Source organism: Furipterus horrens, unplaced genomic scaffold (assembly GCF_987537825.1).
Source record: "Furipterus horrens unplaced genomic scaffold, mFurHor1.1.pri manual_scaffold_3, whole genome shotgun sequence".
NCBI classification, from domain to species: domain Eukaryota; kingdom Metazoa; phylum Chordata; class Mammalia; order Chiroptera; family Furipteridae; genus Furipterus; species Furipterus horrens.
The window spans coordinates 138,755,233-138,780,915 of NW_028327173.1; the positions used below are offsets into that span (position 1 = coordinate 138,755,233).

General features: G+C 39.3%; 2 protein-coding genes, 1 long non-coding RNA gene and 2 other non-coding genes across 14 annotated transcripts in view; 4 read left to right on the forward strand and 1 right to left on the reverse strand.

The window, feature by feature from the left end:
* CHD8 (chromodomain helicase DNA binding protein 8) overlaps positions 1–14,074 on the forward strand; it is a 57,478-nt gene extending 43,404 nt beyond the window's left edge. For 2 of the 5 annotated variants that reach the window (XM_090270309.1, XM_090270311.1), the window contains 17 exons: positions 290–486; positions 731–930; positions 1,011–1,191; positions 1,281–1,370; positions 2,572–2,675; positions 4,073–4,202; positions 5,295–5,370; positions 5,826–5,880; positions 6,060–6,267; positions 6,683–6,891; positions 6,985–7,704; positions 7,913–8,064; positions 8,335–8,637; positions 9,996–10,109; positions 10,303–10,482; positions 10,871–10,987; positions 13,097–14,074. In XM_090270309.1, the coding sequence (XP_090126435.1) occupies positions 290–486; positions 731–930; positions 1,011–1,191; positions 1,281–1,370; positions 2,572–2,675; positions 4,073–4,202; positions 5,295–5,370; positions 5,826–5,880; positions 6,060–6,267; positions 6,683–6,891; positions 6,985–7,704; positions 7,913–8,064; positions 8,335–8,637; positions 9,996–10,109; positions 10,303–10,482; positions 10,871–10,987; positions 13,097–13,657 (3,597 nt within the window). In that variant the 3' untranslated portion in view covers positions 13,658–14,074. The remainder of the gene's footprint in view (positions 1–289; positions 487–730; positions 931–1,010; positions 1,192–1,280; positions 1,371–2,571; positions 2,676–4,072; positions 4,203–5,294; positions 5,371–5,825; positions 5,881–6,059; positions 6,268–6,682; positions 6,892–6,984; positions 7,705–7,912; positions 8,065–8,334; positions 8,638–9,995; positions 10,110–10,302; positions 10,483–10,870; positions 10,988–13,096) is intronic. The other 3 variants (XM_090270310.1, XM_090270312.1, XM_090270313.1) reach the window with 2 other exon arrangements.
* Positions 4,658–4,767, forward strand: LOC150016122 (small nucleolar RNA U6-53/MBII-28). The gene has a single exon (XR_016510381.1). It is a non-coding gene; the product is annotated as a small nucleolar RNA U6-53/MBII-28 (small nucleolar RNA).
* On the reverse strand, positions 8,455–15,623 carry LOC150016123 (uncharacterized). 6 transcript variants are annotated; one of them, XR_016509778.1, is made up of 4 exons: positions 15,477–15,623; positions 14,554–14,721; positions 10,336–10,583; positions 8,455–8,620 (listed from the first exon to the last, which is right to left on the reverse strand). It is a non-coding gene; the product is annotated as an uncharacterized LOC150016123 (long non-coding RNA). The 6 variants fall into 6 exon arrangements; XR_016509775.1 differs by having other exon boundaries at positions 15,420–15,623; XR_016509777.1 differs by lacking the exon at positions 15,477–15,623 and adding an exon at positions 14,831–15,093.
* Positions 9,683–9,790, forward strand: LOC150016124 (small nucleolar RNA U6-53/MBII-28). Its single transcript, XR_016510382.1, has one exon. It is a non-coding gene; the product is annotated as a small nucleolar RNA U6-53/MBII-28 (small nucleolar RNA).
* Positions 15,125–25,683, forward strand: part of SUPT16H (SPT16 homolog, facilitates chromatin remodeling subunit) — a 44,430-nt gene continuing 33,871 nt past the window's right edge. The window contains exon 1 of the mRNA XM_090270314.1: positions 15,125–15,332. Within this exon, the coding sequence (XP_090126440.1) occupies positions 15,267–15,332 (66 nt within the window). The 5' untranslated portion in view covers positions 15,125–15,266. The remainder of the gene's footprint in view (positions 15,333–25,683) is intronic.

Genomic DNA, 25,683 nt, shown 5'->3' on the forward strand with positions numbered 1-25,683 from the left:
AGCGCTCTAATTCTTAGCTGCTGACGTTGGTTTATGATGGTACATTATACATACAAGGGCCATTGTAAAAACTTTTTACATAGTAGGCCCCAGAAATTGCTTAGATATTTATCACTTAATTTTGCTTCCTGAGTACCTATAGATTATTTTGCATGTCCTAAAAAATTACGTCTTTCTTTGAGTATCTACAGTTGTTACATCCAAGGCTCTTTCAATTTATGATTATCTTAATTAATGCCTTTCCCATAATCATATCATAAAGTTACTTCTCCTTCTGTTCTTTGCATAGAATAACTTGGTGATTGACACACCTAGAGTACGAAAACAGACCCGCCACTTCAGCACTCTGAAAGATGACGACTTGGTGGAATTCTCTGATTTGGAAAGTGAAGATGATGAGCGGCCACGCTCTCGCCGGCATGACCGTCATCATACCTATGGGCGCACTGACTGCTTTCGGGTGGAAAAGCACCTATTGGTATATGGGTAAGAACCTACCTTGCCATCAGAGGTTGTGTATCTTTATCCTGGTAGACACTCTGCCTCTCAAATTGGAGATTTTAAAGAGGGGATAATGGGAAAAAACTATTCCATTTATATCGCTACCATAGTTTCCCAATATCTTTTTGTCTTCCACCATTTGGGAGATATGATTCTGGGTGACTGGGGAATGTCACTGAATTAGAGTATCCCAGAATATGTTAATGTAATTTCCATTCTGTTTTTCTAGTTGGGGACGGTGGCGAGATATCTTGTCTCATGGACGCTTCAAGCGACGTATGACTGAACGAGATGTGGAGACAATTTGCCGCGCCATCCTTGTGTACTGTCTTCTACACTATCGTGGGGATGAAAACATCAAAGGTTTCATTTGGGACTTGATTAGCCCTGCCGAAAATGGCAAGACAAAAGAATTGCAGAATCATTCAGGTAATTATCAACTCTTTACTTTTCATCTTTCTGTAGGTTATCTAATCCTTTTCAGGTCCAAAGGGTTTTCTCAATCCAAGTCTTCAATGTCTCCCCTTCCCCAGGTCTATCCATCCCTGTGCCCCGTGGACGTAAGGGGAAAAAAGTAAAGTCACAAAGCACTTTTGATATCCATAAGGCAGATTGGATCAGGAAATATAACCCTGATACTCTGTTCCAAGATGAAAGTTATAAGAAGCACTTGAAACATCAGTGTAACAAGTAAGGATGGAATTTAGTGAAGACTAAAGTGTTTACACCTCAAATTTTCTACATTCTTATTGAGCCAGCACTTTCTTTCTCCTTTATAGGGTGCTGTTACGGGTACGAATGCTATATTATCTGAGGCAGGAGGTGATTGGAGACCAGGCAGAGAAGGTGTTAGGGGGTGCCATTGCAAGGTAAAGTTATGCTATATTTTCCTTCGTGCCATGCCTTATTGAAGGAAAGATTGTTTTGCTTATTTCATTTTCTACTATTAGGTTGACCAAAAAGTCTGTTACATTTTTTCCATAAAATAAAAAGACACATTCTTCATTTTCACCAATAACTTTATTGATTTGGATATTTTGAGTATGTCATCTATTTCCTGCTATTAGCTTCTAGTGGGTAGAGGCCAGGGGTGCTGATAAACATCTTTCAATGTATAAGACAGCCCCACAGCAAAGAATTATGGCCAAAATGTCAGTGGTACCAAAAAACTGTGCAAACCACTTTTCACACACCCAATCAGTCACAGCACCTTCTCCATATAACGCACAAATCTTTTTTTCACATTTCTTTATTATTGCTGGAAATGAAGCAAAATATGCCAAAAATGTTGCATATTTTCTTCCATCTTCAGTATTATAATGGCTGCACAAAAATTCACTTATTTTGATAATTTTTTAAAAAAATGCACATTGATATGACAGCTGTCATAATACAGCCTAACAAAATTGTTTCAAATGAAGTTAAAGACAACTAAGTGCTACTAGAACCATCATATGAAAAAATATAATGGACTTTTTGGCCAAACCAATACCTTGGGGATACCCGATAATTAAAATCTACATACTAGGTCTTTAATTCTATATCTAATGCCAGTGAAAGGAAGTAGGCAGCTGCATGAGCATTTATATAATGGGTAAAAGAGGATACTTGTAGTAATCTCTCCAAGGATTATCATTTTAATTTTCTGCATTGCTGTGCTCACTGTGCCCTCTTATACCTTCCCCACACAAAGCAAAAATGTTTTAATATAAAGATTCAAGACTCACATTATGATTAATAATGAAATTAAATATCCTTCTCTTGATAAAAGTTCAACTTTTGCATTTTTTTTCTATTTAATCCTGCCATCTTTTTTTCTAGACTTTTTAATTACTCCTCCTGCCCCTTTTCTTGTCTGTGGTTATATTAATAGATACCCTCCCTCACAAGTTAGGATTATCATCACTAAAATTTTTAATACACACTTTAACTTACCAACATCTAGGTAATATTTGTAATCTTCTTTTTCTCAAGTATACTGTTAGTTGTCCATCTTCTTGGATAGAAATGTGGTGTTTTACTTTATAGTTTCCTTTTTGAATTTTTGGTGTTGCCCTCTTATACCTTTAGTGAGATTGACATATGGTTCCCAGTAGTGGATCAGCTGGAGGTTCCAACAACATGGTGGGACAGTGAGGCTGACAAGTCCCTGCTCATTGGCGTGTTTAAGCATGGTAGGTACCTTCTCTTACACTGTTTCTTTCCTGTTGTAGATTTATGTTCACAGATGGAACATTTAGCAAAATACTTATGACCAATAACTGAATTGTGTGATTGATCTTCAATAAACTTAAATTTTAATGGGAACCTAGTTCTTAAATATCCAGAGCAGAGCAATTCATCCCTATAAATAGATGTTAAAGAAAGACCAGATGAATAGTTAAATCCCAATTTAGGGAGTCTTGCATCTGTTCTCTAATAAGTGTTACCAATCTATATATTCCGGCATCGAAGTTAAGGTTCCACAAATCAGGGGAGGTAATATGTGCTCACTGTCATTAACCATGATTAATTTGTATGACTTTCCTGTGGCTTGCTGAAGGTGTTCTACCTGTATAACATCTCATTTATCTAAAAGTTCAGCAATCACTCTGATATGGGTGCAAACAGTAGTGTTTGAGTGAAATAAAAATAGAATATAAAAATGGAGAACACTCCCTGTTCATTCTTACCTAATAACAAATCCCAGGCATCAGAAGCAGTGAGTGCTAAATTCTAGCCCACTGACTTAGTGAATTGGAATATCATTTATTTTTAATAAATACTTTTCTGCCCTGGCTGCTGTGGCTTACTTGGTTGGAGCATTGTCTTGTAACCAAAAGGTTGTGAGTTCGATTCTGGGTCAGGGCACATACCTAGGTTGTGCGTTCAATCCCTGGTCCGGGTGTGTAGGGGAGGCAACCAATTGATGCTTCTCTCTTGCATAAGTGTTACTCTCCCTCTCTTTAAAAAAAAAAAAAAAGTCCTTGGATGATGATTTTTAAAAAGGTGTTTTTCTGTTTACTTCTATAAAGAAAAAGTAATGGCAATGATCCACATGTTTTTGAAAAATTTAATAGGATAAGGAAAAGAATGGGCACTTGCAGTTTCAGATTTACTTATGAGACACAATGTTTAGAAGAGTACAAACATTCTAAAGTGTGTTCATTCCTTCATTTACCACTGATCAAAAGTTTAATGTCTGTAGGTATAAGTTTTTTATCCTTCATTTGACAATGTGTGACTTTTTCCTAAATTATTTTACTTTTTTAGTTTCCCATCTATGTAGTAAGAATAATAGACTTCCAGTTAAATGGCTATGTAAATCTATTACCATTTTATACAAACTGATTAAATTCCTATCTACAGTAACTGGTACTAATGCACTTTATAATTCTGAATTGCAATAGAAGTGTTAAATATAGTAAGTAATATAACCAACAGCTGTCCAAATTAACATTTAAACTATATTTTACATTGTAAGTTAAGTAGCCCATACATTATATTCTGATTATTCCAGCAGTATACAAAATAAGCCTAAAGGCAAAATGAATTCATGATTTTCTTCAGTTAATGGCCCTTTTTCTTCTAGGCTATGAAAAATATAATACCATGAGGGCAGACCCAGCTTTATGCTTCCTGGAAAAGGCTGGCCGGCCAGATGACAAAGCTATTGCAGCAGAACATCGAGTATTGGATAATTTCTCTGACATAGTAGAAGGGTAAGCATTGGTATTCAGTTCTCTTAAAGTGCCGAGTCTGCCCTATAAAAGCTATTAATTGCTTGTGCTAAGAGATAATGCCAGCCTTGACAGAACCCATTGGGATTCTTAATGGTGGTTATACTTATGAATGATAAATTCTTAACAAAAAGTGAGACCAAAAGAAAGGACTCATGAAATGGTCAAGTGGCCTAAAACCATACATTGCCATAAGATGCAACTAAGGTGAAAATTAATGTTACTCATAAATGGCTTATTTGATGTTCTGTCCATTTTTCTTTGCAGTGCTTTTCTGTACAGCCACAGTAGTTGAGAGGATAACCGGTCTTCTTGAAGTATAATAGCCTTGTAGCTTTCCCATGGCTCTTATATGGTCGAGCTTCAGGAAATTTTAGCTCTGGTTTATCATCTCCCAAGGGTGGTTGACCCACAAAGCATTATTCTGCCTGTACATGCCTCAGTGATGAATTGCCATGCTAATACTGAGCCACCAGGTAGGGCAGTGTTGCCCTGCTTTGGGTGCCAATGAGTTCAACAAAACTTCTCACATGGAGACCTGAGGGGCATGTAAAAGAGTTGGCTTAGTTCATGAATACCCACATACCTTCATGATTGAGAGGCTTCTCTTTGATGATCACAAATTCAGTTTGATTAGTGAAGGACCTGCAAAGGAAATTGGGCCATTTATTCATTGCAAATTATTTATTATATCACCCTTCTCAAGAGAGCAAAGTAGTAAAAATAAGCAAGCACGGGCCATTTAAGTGAAATAACAAAAATAGATAGTTGCATAGGAGGTAGGAAATGGGTTAAATCATAAAACTGGCTATCAAGAGATAGCAGGTATGCTGTTCATGGTTTCATTTCAAATTAATTTAGAGTGCACTTTGTCAATTTTTCCCAGTTCTTTGTTCTGTTGTATGCTGTAGCTAACTTACTCAGAGCTTAGGACCTGGCCTGCCATTCCTTCCAGCACAGAAGAAAAGACTATTCCATGCTGGAGTGTATATTTGGCCAGCTCTTCATCCTAGGTTCCTCTTAGTGAAAGAAGATATATTACTAACATTTTCTAATGCCTCTGGATAATTTTAGGGTTGACTTTGATAAGGACTGTGAAGATCCTGAATATAAACCACTCCAGGGTCCCCCAAAGGACCAAGATGATGAGGTGAGGATACTCATTTAAGCCTATTTTCTTTATGACTAAATAAACATTCTCCCATTCCTTAAACGCTGAAGTATATTGATTAATTTATAATGCAAAATGAAAATAATTGCCATTTGAGAATTTAAAGTATTAATGGGAAGGATTATAGTGGCAGTTGGGGGAGTGTAGGGATGACTTTGTGGAAGAGGTGGGACCCAAGCCGGACATTGGAAAATATTTAATAAATTCCTGAATCCTGTTATCTTTAAGCCATTAATAAGAATTGACTTTTCAGGTTCTTCTTTCTTATTCTTTGAGTTAGTTGCTTCCAATTTTTTGTGAGGGTTCCCTTCATTAGAAATTTTTCTTGATCCCTTGGTGCCATAGAAGGACACATGTGAGGGAGTGATTTCAGAGTACCAACTTCCCCCTCTTTCCCTCCCACTCCATCCTGTGGGGTGGATCTCCTTCTCTAGGGTGATCCCTTGATGATGATGGATGAGGAGATCTCAGTGATTGATGGAGATGAAGGTAAACTTCTAGGTCAACTAGTACAATTTGTGTGGGGTGGTACATTTTGGGGTATTATTGACTGAATTCTGTCCTATTCTGGGATCTCTTAAGAGCTTTGCTTTTGGGTGGGTTGAAATATGAGCATTATATCTACTATTTTTCTATACTTCCTGTTTATTTAACTTTGGTTCCTACAGCCCAGGTAACCCAACAGCCAGGCCATCTCTTCTGGCCTCCAGGCTCTGCTCTGACAGCTAGGCTTCGGCGCCTAGTTACAGCCTATCAGCGCAGCTACAAGCGAGAACAGATGAAGATAGAGGCTGCAGAGCGTGGGGACCGGAGAAGGCGGCGTTGTGAGGCCGCCTTCAAGCTGAAGGAAATTGCACGGCGGGAAAAACAGCAGCGGTAAAATATGGCTGGGAATTTGGGCTGAACTCTAAGCTGGTCTTCAACTAGAGGCCCTCTATTGAAAACCATCTTAGGAAGAAATTATTTGGAATTCTGTACAGAGGGACCACCTTCTTTGCCCTTAATTGTACATATCTGTGACAAGAACCTCACTTTCTGCATAATTGTAACTCCTGGGAAGATCTCATACATAGTCATTCTCATTATTTGCCCATATTATTTTCCCCCTTAGCTTTCTAATTCCTGTATTCTCATGTTACAGAGTACCTCTTACTACATTTGCTATCTGGGCTTTCCCCCCCCCCCCTACTTTGAATTTTTGTGTATTCAGAAACTTGAAGTTACACTAAGAAGTAACCACTTTCCTTGTGTTCTTCTAATCACTGTTGCCTGATTCCACTTTCCTTTGTAGATGGACAAGGCGTGAACAAACTGATTTCTATCGAGTAGTATCTACCTTTGGTGTGGAGTATGATCCTGACACGATGCAGTTCCATTGGGATCGCTTCCGCACTTTTGCTCGACTAGACAAAAAAACAGATGAAAGCCTTACCAAGTATTTCCATGGCTTTGTGGCCATGTGCCGCCAAGTGTGCCGTCTTCCCCCAGCAGCTGGAGATGGTAAGCAAGACTAGAGATTTTTGAATGAATGGGGATGGGTGGTGACAAAACCAACTCTTGGTTCATTTCTCCTTCCACCTCTCTCTCTTGCAGAGCCTCCGGACCCTAATCTGTTTATTGAGCCTATCACTGAGGAGAGGGCTTCACGGACTCTCTATCGTATTGAATTGCTTCGGCGCTTACGGGAACAAGTTTTATGTCACCCTCTTTTAGAAGATCGACTGGCATTATGTCAGCCTCCAGGTCCTGAATTGCCCAAATGGTGGGAGCCTGTTCGACATGATGGGGAACTTCTAAGAGGGGCAGCCCGCCATGGAGTGAGCCAAACAGACTGCAACATCATGCAGGACCCAGACTTCTCTTTCCTGGCTGCCCGAATGAATTATATGCAGAACCATCAGGCAGGAGCACCAGCTCCATCCCTGTCACGCTGCTCTACTCCACTGCTACACCAGCAGTATACTTCGCGCACTGCCTCGCCATTGCCCCTGCGCCCAGATGCTCCTGTTGAAAAGCCACCTGAGGAGACAGCTGTCCGGGTCCCTAATCTGGACAGTCTAACTTTAAAGCTAGAACATGAAGTGGTGACCAGGAGCCAACCAACCCCTCAAGTCTATGAGATGCGAGTAGACCCCTCTGATACTACCCCTCTGGTTTCCCGGAGCGTCCCACCAGTCAAACTGGAGGATGATGATGATTCAGACTCTGAGCTGGACTTGAGTAAGCTGTCACCATCATCCTCTTCTTCCTCATCCTCGTCCAGCTCCAGCTCTAGCACTGATGAGAGTGAGGATGAGAAGGAAGAGAAGCTAAGTGAGTGCATGTGACAGTCTGTGGGAGTTTTTCCCTTTACTCCCCTCTCTGCTCTTTACCTTCTTTTCTAAATGCATCCTCTGAGAGAGATTCGGATTTTGATTTGATAAAATATCAAAATTTTTTGGGTCTTTATTTAAAGCCTATATAATATTCCTATATAATTTGATTCTTTCATCTTGGGTCACACATTCTGTATGATTTCTAGCTGTTGACCGGTCCCACTCAAAGCTCTATGATGAAGAGAGTCTCCTGTCCCTTACTATGTCCCAAGATGGATTCCCAAATGAAGATGGAGAACAAATGACCCCTGAGCTTCTGCTGCTCCAAGAAAGACAAAGAGCCTCTGAGTGGCCCAAGGTAATAGTCTCATTCCTGAAAATGTAGAGTCTAGAAATGGTGTAACTCACAGGGAACAAGGAACAGATGGCTGTGGTTTTCTTTGATTGTGTTCAGTGCTACAAGTGTTTTTATGAAATTCTTCCAAGTTGACTTAGGAATCTGATATACTCCTTTTCTTCCTTATGATTTTACCCGTCCTGATAATGAGGGCATTATTGTTTGTCACAGGATCACAAAGCTAGTACTCAGGCCCTAATACCAGTATTGATTTCTTTTTCCCCCACTCAGGATCGTGTCCTGATAAACCGTATTGACCTCGTCTGCCAAGCTGTACTCTCAGGGAAGTGGCCTTCTAGCCGCCGGAGTCAGGAAATGGTAACAGGAGGAATTCTGGAGTCAGGCAACCACTTGCTAGACAGTCCTTTATTGACTCCAGGAGAATATGGTGACTCTCCAGTCCCCACACCACGAAGTAGCAGTGCAGCTTCCATGGCAGAGGAGGAAGTGTCTGCAGTCACCACAGCAGCAGCTCAGTTCACCAAACTCCGCCGAGGCATGGATGAGAAGGAGTTTACTGTTCAGATCAAAGATGTAAGCTTAGCATTTAGGTACTGGGAAGTGGGAAAGGAGGCTACAGTTCTTGCTAACTTAGTTTCACTAAACTCATTTGGTTAGCTAACTTTAAAAAGAGAAAAAAATTAAGAGCTCACAAAGATCCATGTAGGAAAAGTCACTACAGTAAAGGAAGGAATCTTATGGTTTATATTTTCTGAGGATTAGATGAAAAGAAACCATATTTTTGAAAGAAGTTTAATTGGCACAGGCTGTTTTTGAATGGCTTGTGTTTCTAGATCTTAAAAACCAATTTTTAAAAAATTAAAGTGTAGGAAAGCTGATAAAATGACACCTAAGTGTTGTGGGCCTAAGTTAAAAATAAAAAGGACTCATCTGTACTGAAATGAAAAGTATTATTTTATAGATGGAAATTTTTATTTTTCCTGATCCTCTTCCATATTGAACTCTGTTAGCTGGTTATTAAGTATTCAACAAGAAAAATTTCTTAAATTATTGGGTTGGCCAAAATGTCTGTTATGTTTTTCTGTATGATGAGTCTAGTATTGCTTAGTTGTCTTTAACTTCACTTAAAACACTTTTGTTAGATTGTGTTGTAACAACTGTCATATCAGCATACATTTTTTAAAAACAACAAAATTGGTGAATTTTTGTGCAGCCATTTTAATACTGAAGACGGAAGAAAATATGCACTATTTTGCTTTATTATTTCAACAAAGGTAAAAAATGCAACCGAAATGCAAAAAATGATTTGTGCAGTATATGGAGAAGGTGCTGTGACTGATTGAACGTGTCAAAAGTGGTTTACAAAGTTTCTTGGTACTATTGACATTTTGGCCAAATAATTCTTTGCTGTGGGGCTGTCTTATGCACAGGAAGATGTTTAGCAGCACCCCTGGCCTCTATCCACTAGAAGCCAATAGTGGGAGATAGCCAACATACTCAAAATACCCAAATTAGTAAAGTTATTGGTGAAAATGAAGAATGTGTCTTTTATTTTATGGAAAAAACGTAACAGATGTTGGCCAGTCCAATAGTGTGTGACAGGAATAACAGGATTTTACTCCTGTGATGAGTTTCCATGCTAATACTGAAATACCAGGTAGGGGATTGTACCCTCATTAGGTGTTGTTGAAATACATTATGCTTCTCTTAAAGCCACCTAAGGGGCATTAGGTCAAGAAATGAAACATTTCTAAAGTAAAAGTGTGTATCTTTTGTTATATCTCTTAATTTCTACCCTTCAGTTCAATGGCCTCACCATCATTGAGCCAGAAGAGGATTCTTACAAGTCCCCCAAAACTTAATCTTTACTTTAAAAACATGTGCCATGTGGTGCCATATGACGTTTGGGGTGGGTGGTTTGTCTTTCCTAGGAGGAAGGATTAAAACTAACATTCCAGAAGCACAAGTTGATGGCTAATGGAGTAATGGGAGATGGACATCCTCTGTTTCATAAGAAGAAGGGGAACAGAAAGAAGCTAGTTGAGGTGAGTGGTAGAGAAAGTCTTTAATGTGATGATTAGATAAGAGCTTTTTATTCTCAGTAGTTGATGAAAGCAGTTGGGATTGAGGGACTAAAAGATGTTAGAGTTACTTTATGGCTACCATTGGCTCTGCTCCCCCTCCCTTCCTGCCCCAAAGAAGAGTATGTGCTCATGGGGGTGGATTCTGGGTTTGCAGCTGGAGGAGGAATGCATGGAAGAGCCTAATCACCTTGATGTGGACCTGGAGACTCGGATCCCTGTCATCAATAAGGTGGATGGTACTTTGCTGGTGGGTGAGGATGCCCCTCGCCGGGCTGAACTGGAGATGTGGTTACAGGGTCATCCAGAGTTTGCTGTTGATCCCCGATTTCTAGCGGTGAGTGGCAGTTCCATCCAGCGAGATTTAAAGTTATTTCCTTGATTTTTAAGCTGTGTGAGAGGGAGGAAGCATGCCATATTATGTCATTGTCTCTGCATCTGCAAAATAGGAATAGAAGTACCTGCCAGTCATCCTACCTCACAGAATTGTGAGGATCAAAATGAAATAATGTTAAAGCACTTGTTAAATTTGTAGGCAAATATTTATTATTAAACAATTATATAACCACCTAAAATTTTTGGAGAGGTATACTTAATGGCAGTTTTCCACAGGACTAATGTTTTGCCCATGCAATAGCACTTACTGTCAAACTAGACACAAATACCTTAGCAATTACCCCAGAGATTTTTATTCCTCTAGGATAACTGATACTTTTCTGTTGCAGTACATGGAGGATCGTAGAAAACAGAAGTGGCAGAGATGTAAAAAAAATAACAAGGTAGAATTGAACTGTTTGGGAATGGAACCAGTACAGACTGCCAACTCTAGGAATGGAAAAAAGGTGAGTGAGACTGGGGCATTATTACTCTGTTCCCACACTAGATGTGACCGAAGAACTTATTTAATGCTGTTTATCTTTTTTCCAGTGTATGTTTGAGAAAAATACATCTTCAGTTCACAAATAAGGAAGCCAGATTATTTTTATTGGTATTTTTGTAGTGTTTTATATGTTATAGCATTGTTATCTCCAGAAGAGCATAAATTCTAAAAATTAATTTTAGCACTTTCAACATATTAAAATATAAGAATTAGTAAAATTAGTTAGAACATTCAAGGCCTTAACCTGCTCTTCTACTGACTAAGGGTTTTTTTAGCAAATCCTTTAACTTTTTCAGTTTACACATCCAGGGGTTTTGAGCACATAATTTCCAAAAAGTTTTATGATTCTATTTTAGAAGTGAGTTGGAAGCCTACTAAGAAAAACAGTCATGGCACTTCACAACATATAAGAGGTTGAGAATCACTAATAATACTCCAATGATGGAAAAACGACAGGAAATATGTTTATAGTTTATCATAACAGTTTTGGATAGTAAGTTATTTTATTATTAAAACATAGGTATACCTATGTTTTATCATGGTTACAGATAATCTGGTAGATTAAGTACCCATAATCCTTTCCACCAAAATATAATGCAAAAGTTTCTCTTGGTTATGTTTGCCTCACTTCGGGCAATAGTTATATTTTTTAAACATATATAAATCATGGTTTGGTAAGCAGTCAATTTGTAATGGATTAGCACTTTCGTATATTCATTTTATCTAATCATCCCTCATTTGATCTTTCATGCGCATCTTTTTACATGATTTCTCTTTTAACAAAATTGATTCTGAATGAACACTATGTATCTCTTGTATTTCATAAATTCTGAGAACATTATTTTGCACATTATATATATTTATTTGTGATATGAATTTATGAGGTTTATTTTATATTGGTGAAAGTGGTTTCATGTAAATTTTGTTACCACAGAAAAATGTTTTAATTTCCCCTCTTAGCCTCTATGGGACCAAATGGATAATAAGCAGAATGGTTGATATGGGAGGCTGATGACTAGAAGGCTGGTACCTTCTCTGTCTTGCATTTATCATTACAGAGCAGCCTGTAAAAAGTCTTTTCCTCCTTTAATCCTAAAACTAGCATTATCTATTTTTACCTCAAGTACTTTTGCTACTTTATAGCCAGTTGATAACTCCTTAGAAAGGATCATAGGAAATCACAGAAAATCATGTCTGATACAGAATTCTTAATGCAGCACTGGTAGTGTAGCTACACTACATACTTTATTACTGAGACATACAGGAGTTTAGGTGCTATTACAATATTTTAAAAGTCTTTAATAGAGTTTTAAGATGTTTGTTTTTGCTAGATAGAAAGGTATATTCTCATGTTAGATGCTATGCTTAGATTGGGCAATGTCCAGAGACACATTACCAATTGTCTGAGTTTAATGCCAGTTTACCTAGTATTATACTTACGTCTAGCAAAGCAGAGGCACTAAAAGTAATAATTTCCACTATCAGTGAACTTTCTAGAAGAAGCAATTTAAAATTCAGATATGCAAGTTTTTTACCATTGTGAAAAACTTAATTCTGTTAAATTTAGCGAGGAACTAGCCAGAATCTTCGGTGTTCTAGACATCCAGAAGTGTAATCTGACCTCTCTTCAGTTTACCCACTCTGACTCAATAATGAAGGACAGTATCATGAATATCGGTACAGTTGAGGCACTTTCACATGGTAAGATCATGTGAACAATCTACTCTCAGTAAAGTACACTGTGCAAGTACTGATGCACTCAGTGTCTTACTTAGGCACCTCATTAACAAAAGTATTTGTGAAGTACTTGGCCAGAGTGAAAGTATAATGTAGTCATGGCAAAAAGCAAAACTAGTTCACATGAGTATTAGTATCAATTCCGTGATCTTAGCATCAGAATCCTCTAACGAGCTACATCCACCATCTCCTCCCCATTACCATTAAGCCTCCTCTGACTATCCTTGTTTTGTCCCTCCTAAAGATAGTTTCAGTGAAAAACCTTTTGCATTGTTTACTTTTGTTTCACTTTTTTCCTTTCTTTTTACTGTCTTTTTCTGTTCCTTCCTCCCAGGGTCACCCTGCTGAAACTGTGTTTAACCGGGTTTTGCCAGGGCCTATTGCACCAGACAACAGTAAGAAGCGAGTCCGCAGGACACGACCAGACCTTTCCAAGATGATGGCCCTCATGCAGGGTGGAGGCACTGGGTCCCTATCTCTGCATAATAGCTTCCAGCACAGCAATAGTGGCCTGCAGTCTGTGCCATCTCTGGGTCATAGCAGTGCCACTTCTGCATCTTTGCCTTTTATGCCATTTGTGATGGGTGGTGCAGCATCATCCCCTCATGTAGACTCCAGCACCATACTTCATCACCACCACCCCCACCCCCACCATCATCACCATCACCATCCAGGCCTGAGAGCCCCCGGTTACTCTTCTTCACCAGCCACTACCACCACCTCTGGTACTGCCTTGAGGTTGCCACCACTGCAACCTGAGGAGGACGAGGACGACGAGGATGAAGATGATGATGATTTATCTCAGGGCTATGATAGCTCAGAAAGGGACTTCTCACTCATTGATGATCCTATGATGCCAGCCAACTCAGATTCCAGCGAAGATGCGGATGACTGAAGCCTCAGCTTGGTCCCCATTGCTTGGGTGGCTGCTGTATTTTCATTTACTCTGGCCCTTGAACTATGGAAAAGTGGGAGGGGCAGGGGAGATGTGGGGAGACTCAGGACTCCCACTCCAGGAGGTGAAAAGGAAAAAGAAAACTTGTACCTGATTGCTTCCAAATTTGAGCGGATTGGGTGGGCAGGGGAACTCCTAAATAAATACATGACCACTTCCTCATTTCTGGGGAAGGAAAGGAGACTAGAGCCACCGAGGCGCTCACCCCTCCCTAGACACCTCCATTAACCACAGACTATGTAGCGCTGGCCCTAGCCTCTGGCAGAGCCTGTTCTGGCCGAACTGTGGATACAGCGGGGAGGGTCAGGAACTGTTACCTTCCTTCCCTTGGCATTAATAAATTTAAGTTAATCCTTTTCCACTCTTCCCTGTTCTACATTTGCTCAAATCCAATATAAATATTAATTTTAAGAGCTGCTGTTCAAGATCAGTAATTTCAACACCACTTTCCTAATGTTCATTACTGTTTGTGCAAAGTTAACTTGGATAGGGCAGACAAGTCATTTGTACACCATTAAATACAGACTATATAGGCTGTCCAGTTTGCTAAAAGCAAGGGGTTTAAGCTAAATACTAGGCAAAATGTTCGATTTACCCTCCCAAATTCTTACAAGAGATGAGAAGGAAGAATTTCAGCAAGAACCACGAGCATTTTGAATGAACTGAAGTAACCGTGCTTAAGTGGTGTTACTTTGTGAACTGCGGCAAGGAGACAAGACGATGTCCTAACTTGGGCCCTGGGTGCGGGGTTAAGTGAACCCCTTTAAGCCATTTGTTTCTTACAACCCTTCCCCTACCATTCCACGGCTCAGATGAAGCCTGGGCGTTTTATTTACCTTTCTAAAGCGAAGTCCTTCCCCCATAGGTTGGGTGATAGGTTTAACTGGAGGATGGGCTCCCTCTCCCTGGTTTGAGCTCTGTGTTGGCGCAGCACGCCTGACTCAGCCCTGGCATCGAGGATTCTTCCAGCTCTAGAGCAGCAATCTTTGGCTTCACCATGATTTCTAGGAGGGAACGTGCCCAAATACGCTGTAGTCTTCCCACTTCCATCCCACGCTAGATCCCGCTCTTTTCTGCTTCCCCTTCCTTTGCCAATGGGTGGGGCCGTTCTACCCGCGCTCAGCAGGCTGCTTGTGGGGCGGAGCTGGCGTTAGGCCTCCTGCCTCTGGATTGCCTGGCCCCGGCTGTCTCGGCAAGAACTCGGGAGCTCCGGAAAACTGCGGCCCTGCAGAGTTAGGGCGGAGGCATAACGTCACGTGATGACGTCGACTTGCGTGCGGTGGTTACTAAGTTGACAAGAAAACCGCGCGAAAATATAGACTGCTCATTTTGTTGATTTCCCCACTTTTTCCAACCACTAACCTTACGACGAAGGATTAAAAAAAAAGGCAAAACCCTACGCTGTCGGGACCCGGAAGCGGAAAGGGCATCTTTGAGGTCGATACTTCCGGGTCACTGGAAGAGTGCGGGATTCCGGGGCCCAGAGCGGGTGGTGGAGCCGGGACCTCGCGTGATTCTTAGGACCCGAGACGGAGCGGTGTCTGTGGCTATGGCTGTGACTCTGGACAAAGATGCTTATTACCGGCGAGTGAAGAGACTGTACAGCAATTGGCGGGTGAGATAGATCCCGTAATTTTCCCAAGGGAGCCCCTCTTTTACATCCCATAATAACCCCGTTTCTCGGCGCCCTATATTCCCTTACCCTCGAGAATTCCCGGTTTCAGTGTAGCGCCCCTTTAGTTGCTCCAGGATCACTCACCGCAGGCCGCCCCGAGCGCTGCCTGTAAGAGGGAATCCCCCAGCCCTGCGGCCACCACCATCTTCCCCGCGTGCCGGCCCCGTCATGCATAACAGCCACCTCTCGTAGTCTCTTCCCGCCCTAGAACAGGCATCATCATTCCCTCCCACTTCGTGCTGCCTCCTCCTGCAGTTCACACACACCCACGCACTCGCTCTGCCCTTCCAGGACCTGAGTATTCCAACCAGGTCCCGCCAAAATTACAATCATCTTCGTGAAGGATGGATGGAGGGGCTAGGAGAATGTGAATCGAGCTATTCTCGTTTATTCTTTGCTAGGCTTTTGCTAGATTTAAAAAATACTGTTCACGCGCAACCGCCTCATGTTCTAGGCCCTGCTGTGGGTAACAGAAACCTAACACTGAAAACCTGCAGGCATTAGTAATACCAAAAACGATGTGATGCATGAAACCTGATTAGTTTTCCTGCTTGGTACAGTGTCTGGGGCCCGTGTACAGAAAAAGAGCTGTTGCAGTTTCCAGTCTTAAAGATGGGGCAGTTTTTTTGCATAAAAACGTTGACCGTTAAAATTTCTTTTTACGATAATAATTTTCAGTTCAAACACTTGGTTGCATCCTGTGATGCAGCCCAAGCTGTGTAGCTTAAGTGTGGCCTCTGAATTCTGCCATCCAGGGAAGATAAGCCAGTAAAGACTTAAAACCTGAAAAACGTCCTGATAAAAAATGTTCAATTCTGATTTCAGTATTGTAATTTGCCTTTCAAATTGATCTACGAAAAATTAAGCTATTAAAATCGGTCATTTCCTTGCCATTCACATCAAAGTTTCTTGTACATGTTTCTTCTTTTAAGGATAAATGCATTAGATAATTGAAAATAAAATTGATTCTAAGTAGCATTTTATGAAAAGCAAAAATAAGGACTGTGCTAGACAAGTGCTAAACATTTAATTTTCAAAAATTTTTATTGGTTTTTACCAAATGTTTTTATAGCTTCTCTCACTGTCACATTATAAAATTGAGCCAAGTCATAAAAATTACTCATTAGCAAAATTTGTGTCTAATTATAAAAACCTCACTTGAATGGGCCTTTTTTAATAATTAAATTTTAATAACTATGCCCAGAACTGACCTGTCGAATTTCTTTCTGTGTGCACAGTCTTTCCGGTAGAGTACTTCATTCTGATCTGCTTAAGTAAGATCATAGTTTTCTGGGATAATTTCTGTTTGGTTATCCTCTTAGCTGTCTAGAAAAAGTGAAATATACAGGTGCATGCTATACTGTTTTTCTTTGACACTTTTTCTTTTAATAAGAAAACTAGCATGGAAGTTAGAACTTGAAGTTAACTATATAAGTCTCTGTTATGACAAAAGTTAACTAACTGAAAAACTAGTTTGTGCTCCACATCCACTTTATAGTCTTAGATACCTTTAAGCGTAAGTTTCTCAGAACTCTGTGATTGCACAAGATAGGTCAGATTCTTCAACTACATAGAATTGTAGAAAACCAGAAAGCTACTATCATTCTCGCCACCTTTTAAAAATAAGAGTGGGAGCTAATGGAGCTCGTGATCTCACCTATCTGCAAATTGAGTCTGGTTTAGGTGCATATTGTGGGACTACTGCAAATAAGATGAATTATTTCTTAGGATTTTCATAACATCCTAAAAACAATTGCAGTATTACACACTTACAATTGTTTGAGTAGAAATTTCTAAAACATTAAATCTCATACCTGAGAAACTAGGCTCAGCCAAAGATCAAACAGGAGACCTCCATAATGACTAGAACTTACTATTTTATGACTCTTGGATGTTTGAGTCTAGTCCAGTCCTGCCTCTTATTTTTAAATTATAACTGCTATAGGAAAGGGTTTGCAGCACCTTTGTATTTCTGCATTAGGAAACCCCAGGTGGTAGTGGTGGGTCATGAGAAGAGGCTATGGGCTTCTCCTCTGTCTGCTTATACTTACTGGGTCCTCATTCAGGGCTTCCAAGCCTTTTCATGATTGTAATCTTTTTTTTTTTTTTCCTTTTTCTTTCAAATCCCCACCCAAAGATGTGTTTATTGATTTGAGAGAGAGAGGGAGGGAGGGAGGAGAGAGAAACACACAGGCAGACAGACATCAATGAGAGAGAGAAAAATCAATCGGTTACCTCTCAGATGTGCCCCAACCAGTGATTGAACCTGCGATCTAGGTATGTGCCCTGACTGGGAATCCAACTGAACCTGCAACCTTTTGGTGTAAGGCAGGGGTCCCCAGCAATCTCCCCCGCCCCGCTGCTATCAAAGCTCACCTGAGCTCTTTTTCCCCTCACCCCACCCCTGCACCACGAAACCAGTCCACGGTGACCAAAAAGTTGGGGACCACTGGTGTAAGGGATGATGCTATAACCAACTAAGCCACCCTGCCAGGTCTGTGATTATTTTTAACCAAGTAATGGGATTAGTACTACATGGGGTATAAGCAGGGAGGGAGGTTCCCACCATTCTGGGGTCTTAGCTCCTTTGAAAGCTGAGAGATAACAATATCCAGGCACAACTATACCTCTCTGAGACCCATGAGTACCTATTAGGACATCCTGCTATGAGTGAACCTTGACTTCAGTCATCTGCCTTTTATATCAGAAGAATTCCGTAAAACATTAAAATAGCCACTGTTTACAAAAGCCAGTGTATTCATTCAGGTAGCTCTACCTGTCAGAACTGAGGTGGCTGCAACCCTAAAAAGAAAATGTATGCCCTTGGAGAAAACTAAGCAATAGTATCAGTTCTTTTCTTGAATGCCGCTCTCTGGCTCTGCTGATTTTTGTCAGGGACAAACTTTTTGCTCTGGATTGCTCTCCAGGACTAGGCAGTTACCCTCTATGGCTTAGGAAATACAGGCAATTCTCATGCTGCTTTTAGCAAGATGATGTTCATCTCAGTTCTTTGTGGCTCTTTTATCTCTGGAGGCAGATAGAAAAACGTTTAAGTAATGCTTTGGTCTCTTGAATAAAGAGGAGTAAAGATGGAAAGAAAGTGCTCGGACAGGTTGGGATTCATTTATTCTTGCTTACTCACCTTTTGTAGTCTAGTTACCAGCTTTTTATATTTATTTTTTATCCCTATTACCAAGTATAATTAGTGCCTGGCATGTTGTAAGCATCTAGTAAATGATGGCGATAATTTCTGAGTTTTCATGTCTCCCTTTCTTGGTTTGAAAAGATTTTTACCCAGACTATATTTATGATATCGGAAGTCCTGCCTTTCCTGAAACTGTTCACCCTTTTGTCCCTATGTCATTATTAATGGCACCCTTTTATTCTCAAAAGTTGCCTCAGTTGGGCTGATAAGTTATGTGGGTATTCTAGCTATAATCAGAAACTTCAAAAAATGGTTCCTCTTTTAATGGTTCAGAGGAAGATCATTGTTCCTGTGCTACAGTATTTTCCCAATTTTTATCATTCAGATACTACCTTCACAATTTTTGCTAATACCTTACGATTTATATTTACCTTGCACTTTAAAAATTATTTTTATCAAGTAATAAATACATAGATTTTTAAAAAACAAGTAGTTTTGAAAGCCTGAAAAAAAGTCATCTTACCCAGAAGCAACCACTTTTAGTCCTTCTCTTTCATATTTTGAAGTAATATCTAGTGTATATACTGCTAGTTCTTAATTTGTCAGTTTATCACATTAACTGTTTTGGTAAATTAAGATTTAAATTTAACTTCTTTCCACCATCACACCTGTTTTAACTTCCTTACCTCCTGATACTTTTAAAATTTCTTGAAACATTATTATGAAAGATTTCAACATACAGAAAGGTGAAAATTTTACAATGAATACCCATGTGCCCACTACGTAGATTATACAGTTAGCATTTTATTACACATGATTTATCACACATCCACCCTTCTTGATAAGATTTTTTTTTAATTTTTAGTAAAATCAGTAGTCAGTTTACATTGTTAATGTTCATGTAAGTAGTTTCACTGCTGGGTAAAGTAACAGAACAATTACCTTTTTCCTTTTCCTCTAGTTTTTATTTTTCCTGGCATTTAATAATTGGCTCAACCTTTCTCCCTTTTTAAGCATCCCTAGTCCTAATTTTTTCCTGTAGGTTTGTCATAATCTCATCAACCTTTTATTCTAAAATTCTGTATTTATATTTTAAACACCACTACCACCACCATCTCCCCCACTCTCCCAACCTTATATTATACTGCTCTGACTGTATAGGTTGCTCTCCAGGCCTTTGAACCTTGGGACTTAACAATGTTGAGTCCCCTATATCCTACAGCCCATGTCTTGGTTTTTTCCTTTATTTTGTCACAGCATTTTCTCGTAAGAGATTCTTAAAGAAGGATTCAAAAATATGTATTTCTTGAGCCCTTGTGTTTCTTAGGAAGTTTTGTTCATCTTTACTTTTAGTTAATATAATTCAGTGGGTATAAAATTTGAGTTGAAAATCACAACAGAATTCTGCTCAGAATTGAAGCTGTTGTTTGTCAGTCTTCAGGTTTACAGTATTACTCTTGTGAAGGCTGAAGTAATTCTGTTTCCTGTTCCACTATATATGGCCTGTTCTCCGAAATATTTAGAATCATCTCTGTCTATTCTTATATTTTGAAATTTCACTGCGTTGAGTTGGGAAGTGGGGGACACTTTTAGTCTTGACTTATATCCTATGGTGCTGGAATCTTTCTTTGATGATTTTTCTCCCCTTCATTTCCTGAATGATCTCTCTCTTTAAATCTGCAACTCCTATTTAATAAAGTTTAGACCTCTTGGCATAAATTCGTTATCTTTCAATTTTATTTTCTATCCCTTTGTCTTTGACTTCAGGTACTGTTTCCTAACTTTATTTTACAACTTTTTGTTGAATTTTTTAAAATATCAACTATTTTAAATTTCTAAGAGTTCTTTCTTATTCTCTGTTCTCTTGTTTCATGAATGTACTGCATTTCTCTCATGGACTTGTTTGTGTAATTTTTATTTTCCTCTGCCTTGTCTGTTTTCTCTGGGTTTATTAGCTTTCCCTCTTACCTGTTGGATACTTAACAAAAATTAAAATGAAGCTTCCTTATACTCATTTGTATAAAGAAAAAGGCAGTAAGAAGCTGGTTGGAAGTTCTGCATGAATGGGGCCTCAACTAGTCGGGTTTACTGTAGAGTGAATAGGCTGGCTCATTCTGTTGACAACCCCTGAATGTCAGTATCTGAAGTGTTTTCTCTGAATTCAGTGAAAAGGTAGAGAAAAATCCTCTAATTCTTTTCTTAGGGTCATTCAAAATACAGACTTTTTATTTAGTTCCCCAATATTTAGCACTTGCATTCTGCTGGGCTTAATATCTGAGCCTAGAGCCTTTCTGAGTTCATTTCTCCAGAGAATAAGGTAAGTCTTTTTGTGGAGGGATTAGTTGTTTTAGGGCTTCCAAGAACTAGAGGGGGTCTATCTCTTAAGCTTTCTGACCAGATCTGCTGTTTTTGAGCCCCGAACTCACAATGTACAATATACCCCATCCCCCTTCTTTGGTACTTGATGCCTCCTGAATTCTGATCCTTTTGGGGCTCTAGGAGATATGCATACTTATCATCAATATCTTGCCAGTGAGAATACTTGTCAAGCACTTAGGGTGTTGTTGCCCCAGCTGTGCTTATTTACTTACCATTTCTCCTTTCCCTCTTCTAAAACTGTTGATCTCTTTAAACATAAATAAATTCAGAGGGGATACTTCACTGTAAATGGGAAATTGTGTCACTTTCCAGAAAAAAAAAAAAGATAGTTAAAAAAATAAAGATAAGGAAGCACAACTGCATCATTAAATTGTAGCAGATGTAAAGGATTAGGATTATGCAGTATTCTTCTCAAGTGTGTTAAAAGAGAATTGAAAAGTATGTAACTTTTTGCCCTGTGATTGAATATTTAAAGCCACATCTTGAATCACCTAAGATCATCTCCTGTGTGGGTTGTACACTTTCAAAAAGTCTGTTCTACTGTACATATTCTATACTGACTATGTAATCAACAGCTAATTTTTGACATCAGTAACAGTGGTGTTGTACACGGTAAATTTTTAACAAATGGCCATTTCAGTCTTTAGTAATAATGGCAAACACACTATGAGATTAGCACTTTCTAAGCACTTTTTACACATTAGCACTTTATGCACACTAATGATCAAGGAGACAAACAGAGAGGTTCGTGGTAGGTCAAGGATTCAAAACCAGACAGTCTGGCTTCAGAGTGAGCCCTTACCTGATAGGCATTACTGTCTCTAAATACAGAACAACTTGATACCTTTTGTTGGCAGTTGCTGAAAGAAATTTCCGGTAAATTTAAGAAGTCAGCAATACTAATATCCTACCTAAAAAGTTTGTCAAATGACCCTAAGTCTTCTTACAAATGAAAGTCAGAAACCTTCCAAAGGAATTTATTTTTATCTTTAGGAACTTACTGAAAGTATTCCCTCATCTGATTTGTTAACTGATAAGAGTTAGAAATGGGAAAGGGACAGTCTGCTGCGAAGAATTTAAAAAAAAAAAAAAAGTTAGAAATGGTAGAGAAGTATAACTTTACCTGTTATTCTGTAATAATTGTGTCCTAATAAAAATACCTATTTTAAATGTAATATGTGCATTTTAATTAGACTTATAGCATCTTTTGTTTTTTCAGCCTAAATCAGTGTGAGGACTGCCTATATATTTTTGTGGGACTTGTTTTATTTTTGTGGGTTGCTTTCGGGTTTTGAATGTGATGATGCATACTACACCTAAAGTTTTATTGTGAGAATAACATAATGATTGCAAGAAGGCACATATAGAAAATGGCTGCTCAGTAAATACTGTAACTCCCATCAGAAACACTTCTTTCAGCCAGATTTGGGTGTCAGGTGGAACAGACTCTGGAAAGTGGCAGAATTTGGAGGCAGAAAGGATTTGGTGGATGTTGAGAGTCTGTGCATACCAGGGGTCACTGCTGTTAGATAATTCATCTAGAGAGGGGATTACAAGGGCTATAAATCCAGATTTGATAAGGGCTCTAGTCTGAGTCCTGAAGAGCAGCCTAAGCAGAAGATATCAGGTAGGAATCTGGGGTCTTTTAAGCAGCACAGAGTTGAGCCCCAACCTCTTTGAATAGGCAGGTTGGCATTTGAAGATGGCTGTAGAGTTGGTCTTGGGGCAAAGGGCTGCTATGCTAGCCTTGGCCCTTTTTTTTTTTTAACTAGCCCCTTCCACTCCAATATTACAAAACAAATTCTAGATATTATTTAATCAAAATATGTTAGTAATATGTAAGCTTTACAAGCAGATTATTGAAAATCTCCCAGAGTTTCAGAAGACTTTAAATGTAATCTGTATAAAGCGTTCATACACCTCATAAGGTTTGAAAATACAAATACTGTTACCAATGCATAAATAAATGGAACAACGAATCAATGTTTCTGTCTCTCCCCCACTTCCTCTCTCTCTCTATACTCAATAAATAAACATTTAAAAAAAAACAAAATACTATTCCTGATTTTGTTGTCAAAATATTTGGTTTTATTGTAGTTTTCTCATTGACTTATATTTTAAGAAAAATTTTATCCAAATTCATTATCTTTAGATACTTAAATTTTAGTGTTATTATATTTCTTCCTTCTGGGGTTAGAGCCCATTGGTGTTTGTATAGAATCAACTAAAAAAATATTCTATGAAATGGTGAGAGCAACTGGGTTTCAAGAGGAATTAGGATTCATCCTCTTACCTTTTTTATCAGCAAGCAGTGGAACACTAGGCATTTTATATGAATTGAAATCATTGAGACTGGTTGGGTTTGTTTTCCCTTTCATAAAAAAGCTGAACATATGTGTCTTTTTCTCTCCATTTAATTGTATTAAGATCCCTTTGGATGATTTTCCCATATTATTAATGATTGAGTTATATGATTGTATACTTTTCAAAAATGTATTACTGGGTACTTTGACTTTTTCTTTGTTGAAAAATTTTGACTTGACCAAGACTGAAGTATCAAATAATACTAAAAGAGACTTTTTGGTTAGTTTCAGTGGTGCTTTTTAATATCTAGAACACATAAGCATTAAATATTAGGGAGTGCCTGTTACTAATTTTGAGAGGTTATCAAGGTAACTAATATCATTGACATAAAACCCATGTTTATTAAATAATTGGAGTGTACATAGCAAAAATTGGGGGAAGGAGAGAATGTTTGATGCCTAAGTTAATGTTTATATAAATATGTCATGGGAATCAACTCTTGGCTATCCGGACGCTTTATTTTCTTAAATTATTCGGGACCCCAAAGAGCCTCTCTTTGCATAGGTTGTATCAAGTGTGTAGAGAAAGTCTGCCCTCATGCATACATGCAACTGGAAAAAGAAGGATATTTTAATAGCCTTTTAAAATTATTATTAATACTCTTTGTAACTACACTAAAACTCAAGATGTGGTAATCTCTTAAAAGTTAGTTGAAATGTGGAATCTGAAATCACAGCAATGCCTTTTTCATACTCAAGTTTTTGGTCTGTATTGCACCTTGGATCCTTTACCCATGGATGACTTTGTGACATCATGCACTGCTTATTTGGAAAGTATTGGTTTCCCCAGTAGTATAGGTCTTCCAAATGTTATACTTTTTCTGTAGTATAGAAGAGTCATACATATTAACATCACTGCTGATCTCATCAGAAAAGTCAAGTAGGGAAGCTAACAAGTTCACAGTGGTGGGTACAGATGTTTAATATTTTCTTGAAAACTCAGATTTGATCATTGACAGACACATATGTCATTAATTTCCCTTCATTTGCAAGAAAATGTATGCCAGATACCCAGGCCTCTTTATTTTTTTATTTATTCACTTTTTTCCAATTAAGGGCTTTTATTAGGAGAGAGACACTGTGATCAGGCGGGCTGAGTTTGAGCAGACAGCAGGGCCAAGGGAAGAAATAGAGGAGTTTTTAAGGGTGTGGAGTAGACCCCTGTGGGGGTGTGAGTTACCCTGCTGGTTGGTTCCAGATTTCCAGGGTATAGGTGTTTTCAAAACAACAGTGTCCTTTGGTTAGGGGTGGTTGCTTTGGTAACAGGAGATTTTATGGCCCTTGTTTCTGAGAAATGCTCAAGGGACAGGGAAGGGGCTCTAGTGGTTAAACCAGTTTTCAGCAGGATGCAGGCAGCTGTGCCTCAGTTACTTCTGATAATAGGCAGCCTTGTGGGTGCATGGCTGGTGAGCATACCCCCTTTGTTTCATCACAGGCGGTGGCTCAGGTTCTCCAAGGCCCAGTACATCATCAGGTGGCAGGTCACAGGGCGGGCAAAATGGCGGTCTCTGGGCCTAACATTTTCCAGGCTATTTTTATTGCTTTAACTGGGGATAGGGGACAGTGGTCTGACTTCTGAAGCTGCCTCCTGCTGGGAATGGGTGTAGAGCTGTCCCTATATTCCTTTTTGGGGTCGAGGTTGATATGGAAAGGCATGGAATGGGAGCATGTCACTGATAGCTTGATTGTGGCAGCCTGCACTGTCCTGCAGATGAAACTTATTAGAAGGCGCAGGAGATAAGAATTGACTAAAAGAAAAAGCAGATTATTATTGGAGTTATTAAGGGTATTAGTATGGCTCAGAGCGGGTAGGGAAATAGGAGAAGGTCTTGAGCCCATTGGGGTCATTGGCAGCATTTATTTCTGCATGTTTTATGATTTCAGTGTTTTTTTTTTTTAACTTTTAAATCTTCTTCAACCTGTCCACTAGTGTTGACATATAAACAGCATGTCTTGTTCAACAAAGTGCATGTTCCACCTACCTCAGCAGCTAAAGAGGAGAGGCAAGACTATCTCTGTAAAAATACCAGCGCGGGGCTGAGGGGGAGGGGGGCGACATGGGCCCCCCACACTTGCCCTGCTCTGTTCAGGGCAGGGACTGGAAAAAGGGACCGAGGTTACAGGCTCAGACCTCAGGTGGCAACTAGAAAATGGCCTGGGTTTAAAAGTGTCTTTCCTTCCCATAGTATGTATATCTCTTTCCTTTATTCCTTCTTTCCCTTCTTTCACTTCCTTAAATGATTCCTCACAATCCTTCACTTTCTTAATTCCTTTTTTTCCCTTCCTTCCCTTCACTCTCTTCAACTTACACAGACCACCTAAAACTTACATGAACCCTCTGTAACGTAAGTGATCCTTCTGCAACTTACATAGTCCTTTGTGCAGGACACAACATTCTAAAATA